The 16,762-nt window shown below is 26.0% G+C and overlaps 1 protein-coding gene across 1 annotated transcript; it reads right to left on the reverse strand.

Annotated features, from left to right (window-relative positions):
- Nucleotides 1–4,886: 4,886 nt before the first annotated feature.
- LOC100168254 (SEC14-like protein 1) lies at nt 4,887–15,409 on the reverse strand. Its single transcript, XM_008189766.2, has 14 exons — nt 15,195–15,409; nt 14,931–15,080; nt 14,736–14,867; nt 12,698–12,921; nt 12,148–12,209; nt 11,183–11,307; nt 10,116–10,305; nt 9,095–9,183; nt 8,604–8,862; nt 8,409–8,527; nt 8,214–8,339; nt 6,506–6,647; nt 6,147–6,381; nt 4,887–5,956 (listed from the first exon to the last, which is right to left on the reverse strand). Exons 1-14 carry the CDS (start codon nt 15,255–15,257, stop codon nt 5,896–5,898), a joined length of 1,977 nt encoding a protein of 658 aa, XP_008187988.1. The 5' UTR covers nt 15,258–15,409; the 3' UTR covers nt 4,887–5,895.
- Nucleotides 15,410–16,762: the final 1,353 nt, after the last annotated feature.

Raw genomic sequence — 16,762 nt, forward strand, 5'->3', positions numbered from 1 at the left:
ATAAAAGTTGAAAAATTGAATTTATTGTTACATGCCTAGTACCTACCTACACAGTTTGTGTTTTGAAAGCTTTGTCTCACGCATTATGTTATAAAAATGTACTGTCATATTTATAATTTTATACTAGATACATATTATTATAACCATTGATTATGAACAATGGTGTGTAACATAGGGTCCAAGTGTTACTCAAGCCACACCTTAAATATGGGTGATTGGTAGGTATTGATAGATGAAAAATAGGACATTTAATAGGTCGGTATAACAGTTTACAGTATTATATATAATAATATTATCACGCTACTGATTACCTACTATAATAGGTATAATTCATAAATTATAACCAATGATATAATTTTTAATGATTTACTAAACATTTGGGACTTAGTCATCTGGATAATTACCTAGTTAAACAAATCTTCTTAATATTAAAAGGAAATAATAATAATAAAACTATATATGACAATGTTATATATTACGTAGGTACATAATATTGTATAGGTTAAGTAAAAACAGATTATACATAAGATAGATAAACTATAAAAAAAAAATATAGATACAATATTATATAGATACATTTTTAAAGAGTCTACTTCCATTACTAATTTAAATATAATTCTTAATTTTAATAATAACATTACTACAATAAGTAATGGAAAATTATAATTTTTAAAGCATTTAATCGTAAAAAAAAAGAAATAATTCATTAGATAGGTAGTGGCTGAGATAAGTAGGTAGTGGTACCTATCTACCTATCTCAGTCATAAATATTATTCAATTGAAATAATTAAAGAAGATAATTCAGTGATCATAATTCTACACAGAATAAATATGAATCATGTTTAGTTATAACTAAGTATATTATGATACTTATATAGTCTTTTGTGATGTACTGTTAGGATACGATGAAGTAAAATGTATGAGACCACAGACAACATTAATTATATCAAAAAAAAAGCCTTTATGTGAACATAATATTATGTATTATATTTTATTGATTATTTAATATGTAAATTATATTAGGTATTCGCATCAAATACAACTAAAATAAATATATTTTTCAGATTAGCTATTAAATTACATTTTACATAAAATTAATTAATTACACATTATTGTTATCATAAATTGGAATGGTATATTATTTATTTGGGCATCTCTTCGATACGAATCGCGATAAAAAAGTCCTACGAAAAAAAGTCTGGTATATTATATTATATACATAACAATATTTAAAATAATATATTTTTAAAAGAAAATCAATGATTATAATAATTATGTACTTAGTATCATTACCTATATAAAAAAAAATGAAATAATAATATATTAAATTGAGTACCTATTAACTATCGCCATACAAAATATTATAATATACTTAACAAAAAAAATTCAATAATTATAATATTTATCTAGTATTTTGATTTATGACATCAGTTTAAATAACTAACTGACGTCAGAAAAATAATATTTAAAAAAAAATTAATTTTGTTAGGTAGGTAAATAGCTATTAGTTACAATAAAATTTATATTAGTATACTAATTGGAAGTTTGATTGTGCATCACATGGTATTTTTCCTTTTACCTAATTATATGTACCGGATTTTTTCACCGTTGACTTTTTATACCTCAGAGTAGGGACTGGAACCTTTATGATTTTATCGGTTTGGGTTTAGGTTTCGGTTTTCGAAAATATCGAATTTTGGTTTCGGTTTCGGTTTCGGTTAATACCGGTTTTAACCCTTATTATTTGACTTTTTTTTATCAATAAAGTACTATGTAAAAAATGAACCACTTTTTAGTAACAGATATTTGTAATTAAGTGTAACTGTTTCAGAATTTAGGTAATATTATAAAAAAATGAATTAAAATAAATAAAAAAATTATTATTCAAAAAACAAATAAGAATGAATTTTTAACACACTTGGGTGACCCATGTTCCAGTTTGATATAATAATTTATAACTTATATATAAAAATATAAATTTAAACAATATATACCACGCTAATGAAGACGGAAGAACAGTTAAGTAGAATTGTCGTACAGAGCATAGGTAGTATAGAGAAAAGATTTAACGCATTAGGTTTAGGTATTTAATATTATCAATGCAGGCATGTAAGGTAACAATTATAATTTATAATTTATATGACAACTTACTCTGAATTCTGATTTCTGAATCACTTTTAAACGTCCAAATTGCTATTATTTTCAGAAATTCTACATTAGCTATTGCGAATTGCAATTCAATAATAATATTGATATCGATTACACGGAAATTAGAATTTGGATTTTTAGTATTTCTTTTATGACAATTCTGTTGTACTTGTACACATAATAATATTCTTTTCCTTAGCATTGATAAACTTTTATAGGTCTACAATTCTATAATTATTTATTATTTCTAATAATTAGTTATTACCAACTTACACCATATTATATAAAATATCTATTGGATATTTGGAACCGAAAAAAACCGTAAAAACCTCTACATCAAAATATAGGTTTCGGTTTCGGTTTCGGTTCCTAAAAAAATGTATTTAAGGGTTCCGGTCCGGTTCCGGTTCCCAATATTCAAAGGGTTCCGGTTCCAAAACCAGTTCTTTTCGGTACGGTTCCAGTCCCTGGCTCAGACATTTTAACCACGGACTTTTTTTCTTAGGACTATTTGGTAGCATAACCTTTGAAACACATACAAAGGCGCCTATTGGTGGGGGGAAAGGGGGAGACATGCCCTCCTAGAAAAATTATTAAGTATTCCAAAAAAAAATGTTACATCCTTTGAATCCGTATGCCTACTTAATTCATATTTAATATCATATTTTATTTGTCTTAAGTATCATAGACTTTTGCTTCGCCTTATCATTTAATCGGTTCAGGGTCCCAGTGCCAGTTTTTCAATTTTCCACAATTCTATAAAATTTGAAAATTAAATTTTATATTTTAGTTTCACCACAATTATAAGACTTTTCCACTAATCCACTACCCAATACCTATTTAGGGGGGGGGGGGGTTGAAAGGGTGTATTATATCGAAAAAAAATGACTTTATGGGAATAACTCTCAAGCTTCTAGAATTGTCGGATGTTGATTACTATTTTTTTATTTAAAAGAAGACTTCCTACAGCCTGCATCGATCTCTGATTTTGTATTTTATTTCAAATAATTGTATTAAGACATTTGTAAAAAAATGATTTTTAATTTTTATCTTGTATTTTTTTAGGAATATTTTAAAGTTTGAGAATAAAATATTGAAAAACAGAGATCGATGCGGGCTGAAGAATATTCCCGCAGAGTGTATTTTTGAGGACAAAATGGCATCGGCACCGGGCACCTAAACTAATCATTTTATGTTCGTACAGAATAATTCATTTTTGAATCTATACTCTTTTTCAAATGAGAACGCACCGGGCGGCGGACGAAAACCGGTCGAAACGCGCGCATGGCCTCCCCACTCCCGACAGTTTCAGCTGTCGTAGGTGGTGCCACCTTGTATAATAATAATTATAATAATAATTTAACATTCTGTATGCCCGGCGGCGTCGAAAGTAGCCGATCATTGGCGACTAATCAGAAATTAATTACTAATTTTGTGGGAGGGGCTTGTGGTTCCGCCTCTGATAACGATGCGCGACCCGGTGCGTTCTCATTTGAAAAAGAGTATAGTTTCATCTTGCCCCCCCCCCTGAAAATTTCCCTATGGCGCCAATCTACACATATCTAACAATGTTAATTTATAGACAATAATACAATTCTGAGAGTACTTATTGACATGGAAGTTTTTAGGTTATTTGGCTCATAATATTATAACGATAATAAATACATTTGTACATAAATATTAACAACGTTTTTATTTAAATAAGCTTAAGTTTATTAGGTACTAGTACATTTCAAAAACTATTTATAATAGTATTATTTATATGTGGCTGGTAATAATAATAATAAAACATATATTTTAATAGGTATACAAATAATAATAATAGTAAAACGTATTATATAGTATGTATATAAACAATAATAATTAATATAATATAATTATTAAATTATTAATTTGAATAAATGTATTACTTTATGATGCCAGTAATTTTTCATAAACCAATTCTCCATAAACTATTTTATCCCATAAAATAACTATATTAGATCATAAATATAAGATAAATGCTCCATTTAAATTACAACTACAATGAGATCATGCCAGCATGAATATTTTTGTATTTTAAAATTTAAAAAAGAGAACATAATACTTACATTGTATTTTAAATAAGTAGATATATGATAATATTTAACCTTAACAAATAACAACTAACTCTTAAAACGATTTAAATGTATTATAGTATAGACAAATAGGTAGATAATATTTTCTATATTGCAATATTGCATGTACCTATTTTAAATTAGTGTTTATTGGTGTTCAGAAAACACCTAACAACAAGTATCACAAACACATAATGATCATAGTTTTAAAAGTTGGGTAATATTACATTTTATGGTTGTGTATGACATAAATAAATGATCACAGTTTTTATATACTGAGGTAAAAACATCTGTTTTTAATAAATTTTTCAAAATGCAATTGAAATATCTTTACTTGAGCACTGGTATTTTATAAATTAAAATAAAATTATGGCTAGAAAGTAGAAATTAGTTTGGAAAAATGTATATCTACTATGCACTTTCCAACGTTTTAATTTTTGCATACAATTATTGTTATTTTAAAGTAAAGAAATTAATATGGAATATATTATGATAGTTGATAACATGCATCTTAGTTAAGATTACAATAAGACATTAGGACATAAGTAATAACTGTCTGTAATTAGTTAGTCATGCATAAATAAAATGTAGTCTGAGTATACGGATATATTATAAGAGAGCTAGTATTTCATAAATACAAAGTTTTTGTCGGGATTAATTAATTTATATTTGTCATAACTCATAAGACATACAAATATTATAAGTTATGGAAATTCATGATACTATCCACACAGCATATTTTATTTATATATTAAATAAAAACAAATATTGCTGACATAAAATCCAATAACAAATCATTAATTATTAATTTTGTACCATCAAGACACATAAAAATTCAATTGACATGAGTTACATCATTAAAGTGAAAACAATATTTTATCTAAAATGTATTTAGTTAAATGATGGTGTACAATAATTACGTAGCCTAAATAACTTTAATTGTATTTAACTTAAACAGATAAAACATGTTTTGATCACAGATACAAAAAAAAATTTAAAATAATATTGACAAATTAAAATTAAAATAGAAGAAAATTTCACTAAAACTGCCAACTGAAAAAAAAAACCTTGATATTTTAGGAAACATAAAGATAATACATCAAAGAACAACAATTATCAGATCATTACATAACAAAAAAAAAATACTAAAAAAAATAACAAAATCTAAACTTAATATATTATACTATGTGATGACATTAACAAATAGTTATATAGTTGAATATGAACATTATATTGGGCAATTATAACATCAAAAGGACCATGCTAAAAATAACAAATTTCCCTTAATAAATCCAATAGACTTTAATGTGTTATGAAATTAATTATTAAAGGTTATTTGAATATATCTAAATAGATGATTTATAATTTTGACCTCAAATATTTACAGGTTAAAAATTGAATTTATAAGTTAATAACTTGGTAAAAGTAACAAAGAATATAACTCAAAATTAAAAAAAAAACTAATAAATATGAAAATGTTTAATTTAAAAATTTTTGGTACTTACAAATATTAAAAGACAGAAAGAGGATATTCATTATTTTTTTACACACCAAATATCCCATTCAATACATCTCTTTTCTAAAGTATGGTCTTAATTATGTAGGTATAACAATTAAAATTACATGTTTAACAAAATACATGATAAGTTAATTATCTATTACTACGAGAAGAAAATTTACTATTAGCTGACATCAAACTCGACATTGAACCCCTGTAAAATATATACAAATTAATAATTGTATTAACTAATAACTATTAAGTAATTAGTTGAATTCAATCAAACCAAGTTAAAATATTGATAACAATATCATCTAATGTGTTTATTAATGTAAACAATATATCATTAGTCATTACTTTGTTTTAGTTATAATTTTATCCATTCCAAATTTATTCATAATTACCGATAATCAGCAGATTTCAACATTTCATAATAATACATGATTTTAGCTTTAGTGTGATGTCCTGCGCTAATATTTAAGCTATCTGACGACCAGTACCATTGTAATACATATGTTCCACTTTTAGTAGTAAGATGAGATCCTTGAACGCTCTCACCATCATGGCATAATATGGTCTGTTCTACTTTTTCATAATGTTCTCCTTCTTTCCAACCCTTTTCTATAACATTTAAATTACCTAAAACATAGTTTAATAGTTAACCTTTTTTTATCTATTTAAAATATTAGTAATAATTGAACAATTAAACAAATAAAATACATAATATGAGTTATTCTATAATAATTCATTGATTTATAAATACCTCTGGCACAATTGAGAAGAGTTGATGGCTGAACTTCAATTAATAATCTCAATACATTAAAATTAATATCTTGTCTCATAACATCAAAATCCCATGTTATTACTGAACTAGATTCCTCACACTGAACAAAAACTTCATGAGCCTTAAACAGATATAGTATATATATATATATATATATATTATATATTGTATGATAGGAAAAAAAAAGTATGTATATTTAAACAGGCTGATACACCAACATGCTCTTACATCGCTTTTATTCTATAGTAATGCAATTATTCAAATACTTTGTTTCTACTATTAAAGGAGAATCCAGTGATGATACAAACTTTGGTAATTGTTATAAATAAGCTATTTAAAAAAAAAAAAATGTTCCTTGCCTTTTAAATTAATGTTATAAATATTCCTATACATAATGATCTTTTAGCTAACTTATAAATTGTTTTCAGCAAATATTCTAGTATATCTTCATCTAAATGGTTATATGTGTATTAGTTTAATCAAAGATATTTTATCAAATCTGATTTACAAGTGTATATGTCTGCAGCTTCCAATTGATTGAATAATCAATATTAAGACTTCACACTTATTTCTAGATTATTCAAAATTTCTAAACATGTATTAATTTTTTATGATACAAATATTTAATACTAAGATACTAATCTATAAATTCTAATATTTTAAGGACTTTTAAAGGTGTTGTTCTAATAAAAATGAATGTAGCATATTATTAATTATCCAAATGTACATAGGTAACATGTATTTAATGAGCATTGAGCACCCAATTTTTTTTTAAATAATAACCATAATTTTATATTAACAAATATAAATCAGAATAATTGCTTGTAAATGCTGATGCATCTATATTTAAATAGACTCTGAGTATTTCAACTTTATGTACTAAGGATAATTATCCTTAATAACTTGTTTTATAATATATAATAATATAATATATTACAACAATATATGTAATTATTTATGTATTGTATTTATTCTATTTCTTATAATATATAACTATTATTTTACTTTATTTTTGTTAGCTTCCAGTACTAACTAAATAACTATATCATAACAACAATTATAATTATACAAAATAAAAATATAAAAACATAGTAATTATATTATAAAGCCAGCTTAAAAAATAAAATAAATCATAATTTTTATGGCAAGTTTGGAAATTGTATTATGGATGGAGGGGAGGTTGAGAGAAATGTTAATAGATATTAGGAATTTGAACAAGATCAAACCTTTGGCGGACAAAAAAAGGAGCAATCGAGTAGGATGCAAGAGAGATCACAAATACTTTCATTCAAATTTAGTGTACAAATGTACAATGTAGGGCATCGTTATTATCAAGTTTATAAGGATAAGCAGATAAAAATAAATGACCCATGAATTGAATATAAGGTAGACTCTAAGCAAGCTTAAGTTAATAATCCAGGTTTTGTATAAAACACTAATTTCAAGTACTCATTAAAACTAATAACTATTTTTATGTGACAGTGGACCAAACAATAATTAAATTACATTAATAATCTATGTACATATTTGAAAACATGATAGTATATGTAGTTAAAAATTCCAAAAATTAGAATCTGTATAAAATCTAAAAAAAACTAAAATTTGTTAAAAATGTAATAATTAAGGAAAAAAATAAGGGTGGGCATGCAAGGTGAATCTTCTGTAGGTATATACAAATATAAATTACCTGTCCTTTAGTAAGTGTAACAGATTGATATATACTATCTTCAGTAATTGTACATGCTTCTTTTTCTAACTCTCCTTCTTTTAGATACAAATTTTTGGGCACAAAACCACCTTCAGGAATTTTAACCTAATTTTAAAGAGTATATTTAATATCATCAAAGTTAAATTCATTATTTCAAAGTTAAAAACAACATACTTTACAGGGACCTCCAAGAAAATCAGGCACATCATCTTCCGAAAGAAATTCATTCAGACCACCTGATGATTGATAATCATTACCTCCATAAAATAGGAACTTTTGACGTGTTGTCTCATCTATAAAATTAAAAATTATATTAACTTATAATAGTAAGGAAAATGTAAAGAGAGAGTTAATAAATATTTTTCTTACTGATAAATGTGCTCACTAAAGTCCACAAAACTGGAAATACTCTGGGTGCACGAATTATAAGTACTTGCCCAAGTGTCTCTGGATAATTAGATTCTACAATTTCAATAATTCTGAGCAATGCACCCACACCAGGTCTCCACAAATGTCTCATATTTAGCCCTTCTAAATCAACCAATAAACACCAAGTTGTTATTGGTTTGCCAGATGTATGTGTTGCTTCTTTTGTTAGTTTTAAACCTTCTTCGCATACATGCATAGCCTAAATACAAAGTAATAAATATTAGGTATAACTATACAAGTTATAATATCAAGAAATAAAAAATAATTTTAAATTTTCTTACTCATATTCTTAAATTAAATAGTGGAATTATTAGTTTGTTTTAATTTATAACACAATAGTATGAACTTATTTAATTTTATTAATTAATAGACCATTTTATAAACAATAAAAAAGATATTTATTAGTTATTTGCAATAAAATTATAGTTTACTTGTTTAAGAAGACAATCTTCACCAACTGATTTAAGAAGACCTTTCACATCCATTTGACCTAAACGTAATATGTATAAAGGACGTCCATCTATAATATAAAAAAATTATTTTCAAAATTAACCTCTTTATTTAAATAAAGTGTTGCATAAAACCAGTTTAAAAAACTTATGAGGAATCTTGAATTAAATCTTCAAGTATTAGTAAATAAGATTGTTAAAAATTGTATGCAATTTAAATTATAAAATAATTAGTACATTTCATGGTTTGACAAATTTTGTCAACATTTAAACATAAAACTCTCACAAAAAAATATTTTGATTATGTTTTCGATATATTATAATTTATGAGAAGCCATTTATTAAACTTTAAACTCTTTTGACTTAGAAAAAGAAAATTATTCAGCATAAATATTTATTTATTTTTAATTATACGAAATGATAAATCTTGATTTTGTCAAAAACTAGTGTTGCATAAATATTCCTGGTTTTTCAAAAAAATTTTAGCTTTCACGTTATTGTAAAACCAATACATTTATCTCTTTGCTTAGAAACTAACATTTTCAATGACTGGAAATATAATCAACTTCATCAAAATGTAAATCATTAAGTCATAGAAAAATATTAATTTTTTAATTAAAATTAGATTTGTATAAATAGGTTTATAGTATTATATTGTATATACAATGTTAAATAATTACTAAAAATTGTATGTCAATCATTTTTAGAAATACTTAATCATCAATTACGTGAAATCTATTGGTTTTTTCGGTTTATGTATTTAAAATAGCTTTAATAGACTAGCTGTGTTCATTTCCCACATAATTTATGGGTCTACATTCAACTCTTACAGTACTTCTTCAACCACAAAAAACAACTCTAAGAAATACTTTGTAAAGTCAAGATCATTGCTAGCTTTACTTAGAATCTAAAACACAGCATTATGCATTAATTATTGCCAAAAATATTTACTTCAACTTAGACTTCTATAAAACATAAATTATTAAATTAATTTACTTTTTACCTTTGTCATGGCGGTGCCAACCACAGGGAAAATATTTTTTGATAGCTTCAGGAAACTCGTGCTCTGATAATATATTGTCAATATTATGTTTTTTTCGCCATATAAGCGATTGGGATAAATTTTCTCTAGCTTTTTCAATATTAAAATCAGTAGCTCGCAAAAATCGCAATAATGTAGTATCACTCGGTAACTGAAACAATATTGTTTTAAAATAGAAGATTTTTTTTTCTTATATATTTAAACAAATAAACAAATCTTTTAAATTAATAGAACTGTTGTAAATTATAATAAATAAAGTTTGTTAACACATTGACTGCATGTCTTTTTGTGGTTCTCACTCTAATGAGTCCATATAGAAACTTCTTTTATGATCATACTCAGTGGCGCGGTGAACATTTATTAATAATGATGCACAACACATATTTCAGTACCTCCTACTCACTCTTTATCCCCTTAATACAATATATAATTATTATGTGACTATAAATATAATGTAAAATATTTTTGTTTTATGTTATTGGTTACCCTAATGTATCCAACCACCCCACTCCAAAAAAATAATTTCCACCATGAAGCCTGGGCGTCATAAAACCCCGTTCACCACGTCACTGGCCATACTCCCAAGCAGTGTACAAATATCTATTTAACCACAATAATAAAATTAATGATTAAATAAATTTCAGCTACCTGTACAAAATAATAAACAATTTACTTTAAATATCAAATATATATTTGAACGCAGTAAACATATTTAACTAAGAAGATTGATTTTCTTTTAAATTATTTATAAAACAATTAAAATGTATTGAAAAATTTATGAAAATGTATTAATTTTAAAAGCTATTAAAAATAAATTAATTAATGGGTAATTAAAATTGCAAATTGTATTATAATAAAAACAAAATTCTTGATTTGTTTAAATGTTAAAATTCTATTCTATAGTAAACATATTTTATGCACACAATATTTTTCAAACCAATTAAATAAACAAAGATATAAAAAATAAATTTATATAATTTCCAATAAAAATTTACCTAATATACAAACTAATTAAATAAAAAAATTACCTTAGACTTTTGTAGTTGAGACAATTGTTTCTTGAATTGCACTAATTTTGATTCTTGCAATGGTGTCAATTCACCAATGTATCTTTTAATATACTCATCTTCTAACCATATTTTTGACTGGGAATCTAATAATATATACAACATAATACACAAACCTTAATTAAAACTTATTTTCTAAAAAATTTTTTAAAGTATCTAAGTGTAAAGTCATTCATGTAAACAGTGTAAACAATTATTATTTTAACAAACGAGAGAAATATTAATCAAATACATATTATACTTTTTATTTAAGTTAGTAAATATATATAGGTTAATTTTTTTTTCTTCAAACAATGTATGTTTGAACAAATAACAATTGAGACAATTTTAGCCTATGCATTTTAAGTTTGATTTCAAACCAAATCATGGTGTTCCGAATATTATTATAGGAAATATAAAATACAAATTAACTAAAAAGTATACAAAATTAATATTCAAAAACTTAGTTAAAAAATGATATAATATTGGAGAATAATATTTTACTATAAACAGCATGTCGAGTAGGTAAAGTTCGTCAGTGAAATTGGTTGATTTATTACAATTTGAGATCAATATTTAGGTGTGATTATTCAATTAAAGTGGTTTAAAAACTATTCAAATATAAGTTAATAGAATATTTTAAAGCTAAGTTATTATTTTCTAGTTAAGATTTTGAACTGTATTGTAATACAGTATAGTATAGTAAAAACATAGGGTTAAATTGGCTTCTCCTTCAAGTTGGCCCTTAGTTAGTGTGCTAGTTGATGGAATATACTGTTTAGTAAAACGCATTGAGAATTAAATGAAAAAATAACGAGTATGGTTTAAACCATCAATCCCAAACACTGTGCCACCGCTGTCAAATCGATTGATACTCAAAACATGTTATGGCTTATGAGAAAATGTGACAATGACAAAATGAGTAAACATGAACTTATTTACTTTACCTGCAGTAGTTGGACTATCCTTATTCAAACCAACAAGACTTTCTTCTGGGTTATTCGAGTCACTATAACATAAAATTGTAATTACAATATTATAAATATTCTCTCATATAAGAGTAACCTCGGGCAGTAACTGACGTTCATCAGATTTAGTAAGACCACACCCCTCAATAATTCAGTTTTAATTTGACAATCGGCTACTGCTTAAAAAGTGAGGCATTTGGCAAGGTATAGCCACACCCATTCCAGTCCCTGATCGCAGATTCTAGCGTCTGAAGGTTACTCTTACATGAGACAAAGTATACTTAAATTTATAATAAATAATAAATATTTCATTTATATTTTATAAAATAAAATAATTGGAAATTTTTTAATAAAACTAAAGCATTAAAATATATCATTATTATTTTATTTTTATAACGGCTAGCATGCAATTTAAGTTAAATAATCTTTTTAAGTAATTGTAGCTAAGAATATTGGTTTACATATCTTTATTACAACTATTATAAAATATAAAACTATAAAGTAAGAAAATATATGAAATTTTACTAACCAAGTTTGATCACCTCCAGAAGGTATCCAACGAGGAAGATTAATTATTCCATCTTTTTTTAATTCATCAACATAAAATTCTATTATTTCTTTACCCTTGGAAATATTCTGAATGTATTGTTTCATACCAAGTTTTTCCATGGATGACTCAAAACCCAAAAAATATTTTATATCTAATAGCGCGCTCTGTTCATAACATGTCCATTCTGAGTTTTCTGGATGAACCTGATAAACATGCAAATAAAATTAAGTATGCATATTTTATTTATACTTATTTCATAAAACTAAATATAAACATTTTAATTTTAATTTTAATTAATGCATCTTTGAATAATTACTAACATCATTTTACAGGACTCAAAAGCAGTTTATATCTTGGGTTTTCATTGTTCAACAATGTAATTGCGACCAAAAACTTTTTAACCCAAACCAAAATCGAAGAATTTAAAATACTATTAAATCTTAACTGAAAATATTCAATAACCAAAAAAAAAAAAAAAAACTAAAATTATCATTAACTGTTCACAAAACTGGAAAATTAAAACAAATTGAAACAGTTTTGAGCCCCGTAATTTTGATAAATTTTAAATACCAAACATTAAAAAGTAAAACTACATGCTAAAAGTATAAAGACATTTTTTCAAAACTAAATACTGTTAAGCTCATATATAAGTTATCAAGATTTGCGGCTACCAGTTAGGTATATTATATTATTCTATATTTTAAACCAATCTAATGAGCTAGTTAATTCAATTCCTTTTTAATAAATACATTTAATGCATCTATTTATTAAGAAAAAAAAAACTAGGTGAGTGGATATCGCTCTGCTGTACAGTAGGTTACAAGTGAGTCAATGTATAAAGGATTAAACTTGAATTCAAACGATTCTGAGCGGAGACGGTTTGTCAGTCTGGATATTGTTATTATTTATTATATCCTTTAGGTTAAATTTATATTATAATAGGTATTATTATTTTTTATTCATTTCTATGGTGATAAACAAAGCGTCAGAAATTAAAATCCAATTTTTAGCGGTTTTTCGTAATTTGTCAGTGGTTTTTCCTGTGGCATGACTTTTCCAAAGTACCGTCTTGATCCAATTTGCTAAAAGATAAGGTACTACATGTTGAAATCGAAGCACTCCTTCTGGTAGATATTTTGTATACAGGATACAATTATATGGTAATTAATAAAAAAATAATAAATAAACACCAATATAAAACCACTAGCTTTCTCGCTCCCCCAGAATCTAGTACTATATTATACCATACAACATAATAACAATTTACATAATATGATATTATAAGGCAATTTAGAAAACAGTTTATTGCAATTATATTAATACACAATTATATGGAAAACAATCAAATGGTTGGATATCATTAACAACATTTGCAACTGAATACTGATAAAAATGTTTTCAATATTTATATCTTATAGGTATATAGGGATAAGGACTTAATGCCCTTAAAAACTTTAAAATATGCGCAGTCACTTAAATATGCCTTAAATACCAAAACATTTTGATAACTATATATATATCAGAAAAATATTTTTATTGGTAGTTAATATTATTAATTTACGCTGTAAAAATATATATAAATATGTGTTGTATAAAAATTTAATTTTTTTTATTAAATCTACCTATGTTAACATATATTTTTTCATTACCAATTTATAGAAAAAATGTAATTATAATTTAAAAATATATGGAAAATATGCACTTAAAGTGAGAATACAACAAAATATTCACTAACACATGAAAAAGAGTTAAATATTAATATTGGTAATATGAATATATTAATTAATTGCTCTATTCGGAATCTAAAATGGTCTAACAAATAACAATAGTTCAGATTATATGTGTTATGTAATACATAACATATTATATTTTTATTGGTATAACCTACACTGCATCCTCAATGTTAAATCTATTAGTTGTAAATAATTGATTTAATTTGTAACTTAGAATTGTGTAATTGTTGATGTATTAATGTAGTAAATATGACTATAATAATATTGAATATTGATACACTTACATAGTAACGACATTTTTCTAAGACATTTACACGAGTTGAAAATGTCTCATTTGTTGCTTCAATATTTAAACAACGTTCTCTCAAATCTAACACATTTTTCTGAATAAAATATACATAATCTACACCGATAATCTAAAAAATAAATGTTATTACATGTACATGAATATCAATTAGCGCATTTTTAGTATGGCAAACCTTTTTTAATAAATATGGAGCTTCCACAACGAGTTTACATCTTCTTTCAGTGGTTCTAATTGAACCATCATTTGTGGTGTTGTCGGCTGTTACTTCACTCCCAACGAAGACCGGTATTAACGGAGATGTCGGAAATCGTCTTTCGTATGCCTGTATTAAAAAATTATTAAAACCCAATGATTTTCAACATCAAGCTTACAATTTGTATGCATTTTTTAAAAAAAATTATAATTCTTGTGTACTGCAATATACTGTTGTACTTACAGCCATTACGATTTCAAATGGATACTTGTAAACTCGCACCGGCGATTGGTATTCTTGGACCATTTTAACGAGGAATAAAAATCAAAAATCTAAAAACAAAAAAAGAGTAAAATCAAACAATAAAAACGAACTCTAAGCTAATTGATTATCCATTAAAATTTTGATCAGTAATTAAATTATTCAAACACTAAGGTTTATTATATCACTAATCATAATCAATACTATGACGTAACCGATATGTTTAATCTATTTTACGAAGGGAATCAGCTGGTGATAACGATTATACCAAGGTATAAGGTATAAGCATAGAACAATAAGGTATAAGGTACTAGGTGGATTTATTATTTGAAAAGCCATTTGCGCCCTTCGTTCCGGGGTACGGCTATAGATAGTCTATCTTTAATCGTGTTCCGCGGTGTATGAAATGAACTATACACCAGCTGCTGTACAAGTGTAAACTTACTTTAGTACTTGATTTTGGGTTAGATACTTGGATACCAAAATACCTCTCAGGTGGCCCCACATCTGACACAAAAAACGTGTAGTGATCTCTCACGAACTATACAAATAGTTCTGGACGTGTTGATCAGGATTCACTTAGGATAGGTGGGCGTATAGCTCAATGAAGATACAAGGCACAAGTGTTGAAATGTTTGTTGAATAGAATATGTTTATTTAATTCTGGTTAAAAGCAGTGCATCAATATTAACTTAGGTATACTACTTGGCTTAGCTATATAAAATCATATACATATGTGAGTTTGAAGTTTTTGAATGGTACTTATAGACTTTAATATTATTCTTTATTTTAGATTCTGAGCGATGAAGCTAGCTTTTTTTTTTTTATTCTGCAGGCTGTAAACAAAATTTCTGCCAGAAGGGGAGTGCTTTGATTTCAACATATAGTGTCTTATATTTTAAATTTAGATCAAGATGGATCTGTCACCGACGATTCGCTCTTAATACTACAATTTAAGGCCAATGGACTAAAAAACCATGCCCTTGACTTTAAACCGTATTAAACCGCAAACGCATTGATGTTGCACTCATTTTTGAAAACCACTTTACTGAATTCTCCCACATACATATCCCCGGTTATACTTTAATTAAATCAAATCACACCGACAATACCGCGCATGGAGGTACTATTTTTATTAAATCTAATATTGAATTTTATCCCTTACCTAGGTTTTCTCAACCCTTTCTCCAATCTTGTGCTATTAACTTAAAGATAAACAATACTACACTCACCATTGCTGCTGTTTATTTACCCCCAAAACATTACATAAAAAACGCTCAATTCGCCGACTACTTCAACTCATTTAATAATAACTTTATCATAGGTGGTGATTTTAACGCCAAACATCAGTCATGGGGATGCCGCGTGAATAACCCCCGAGGAGTCACCTTATACAACTATATAAACACTAAGAGATTTAAAGTTCTAGCCCCACCAGACCCAACCTATTGGCTCTCTTCGATCTGTAAAAATCCTGATATTCTTGATATCTTTGTCTCCAATTTACCGAACACCTTGTTCTACTCTACTAAAAACTTACTAGATTTAAA

The sequence above is a fragment of the Acyrthosiphon pisum genome, chromosome A3, assembly GCF_005508785.2.
Source record: "Acyrthosiphon pisum isolate AL4f chromosome A3, pea_aphid_22Mar2018_4r6ur, whole genome shotgun sequence".
Taxonomy (NCBI): Eukaryota; Metazoa; Arthropoda; class Insecta; order Hemiptera; family Aphididae; genus Acyrthosiphon; species Acyrthosiphon pisum.

What these genes read in the sequence shown, in the direction of transcription:
- LOC100168254 (XM_008189766.2), bottom strand. Translation starts at nt 15,257, where the DNA reads ATGGTCCAAGAATACCAATCGCCGGTGCGAGTTTACAAGTATCCATTT. An exon ending in TCTGGAGGTGATCAAACTTG is followed by an intron (nt 12,210 to 12,697) that starts GTTAGTAAAATT and finishes TTTATGTTATAG; the next exon opens with TGACTCGAATAACCCAGAAG. An exon ending in TTTAGTGAGCACATTTATCA is followed by an intron (nt 8,528 to 8,603) that starts GTAAGAAAAATA and finishes TTAATTTTATAG; the next exon opens with ATGAGACAACACGTCAAAAG.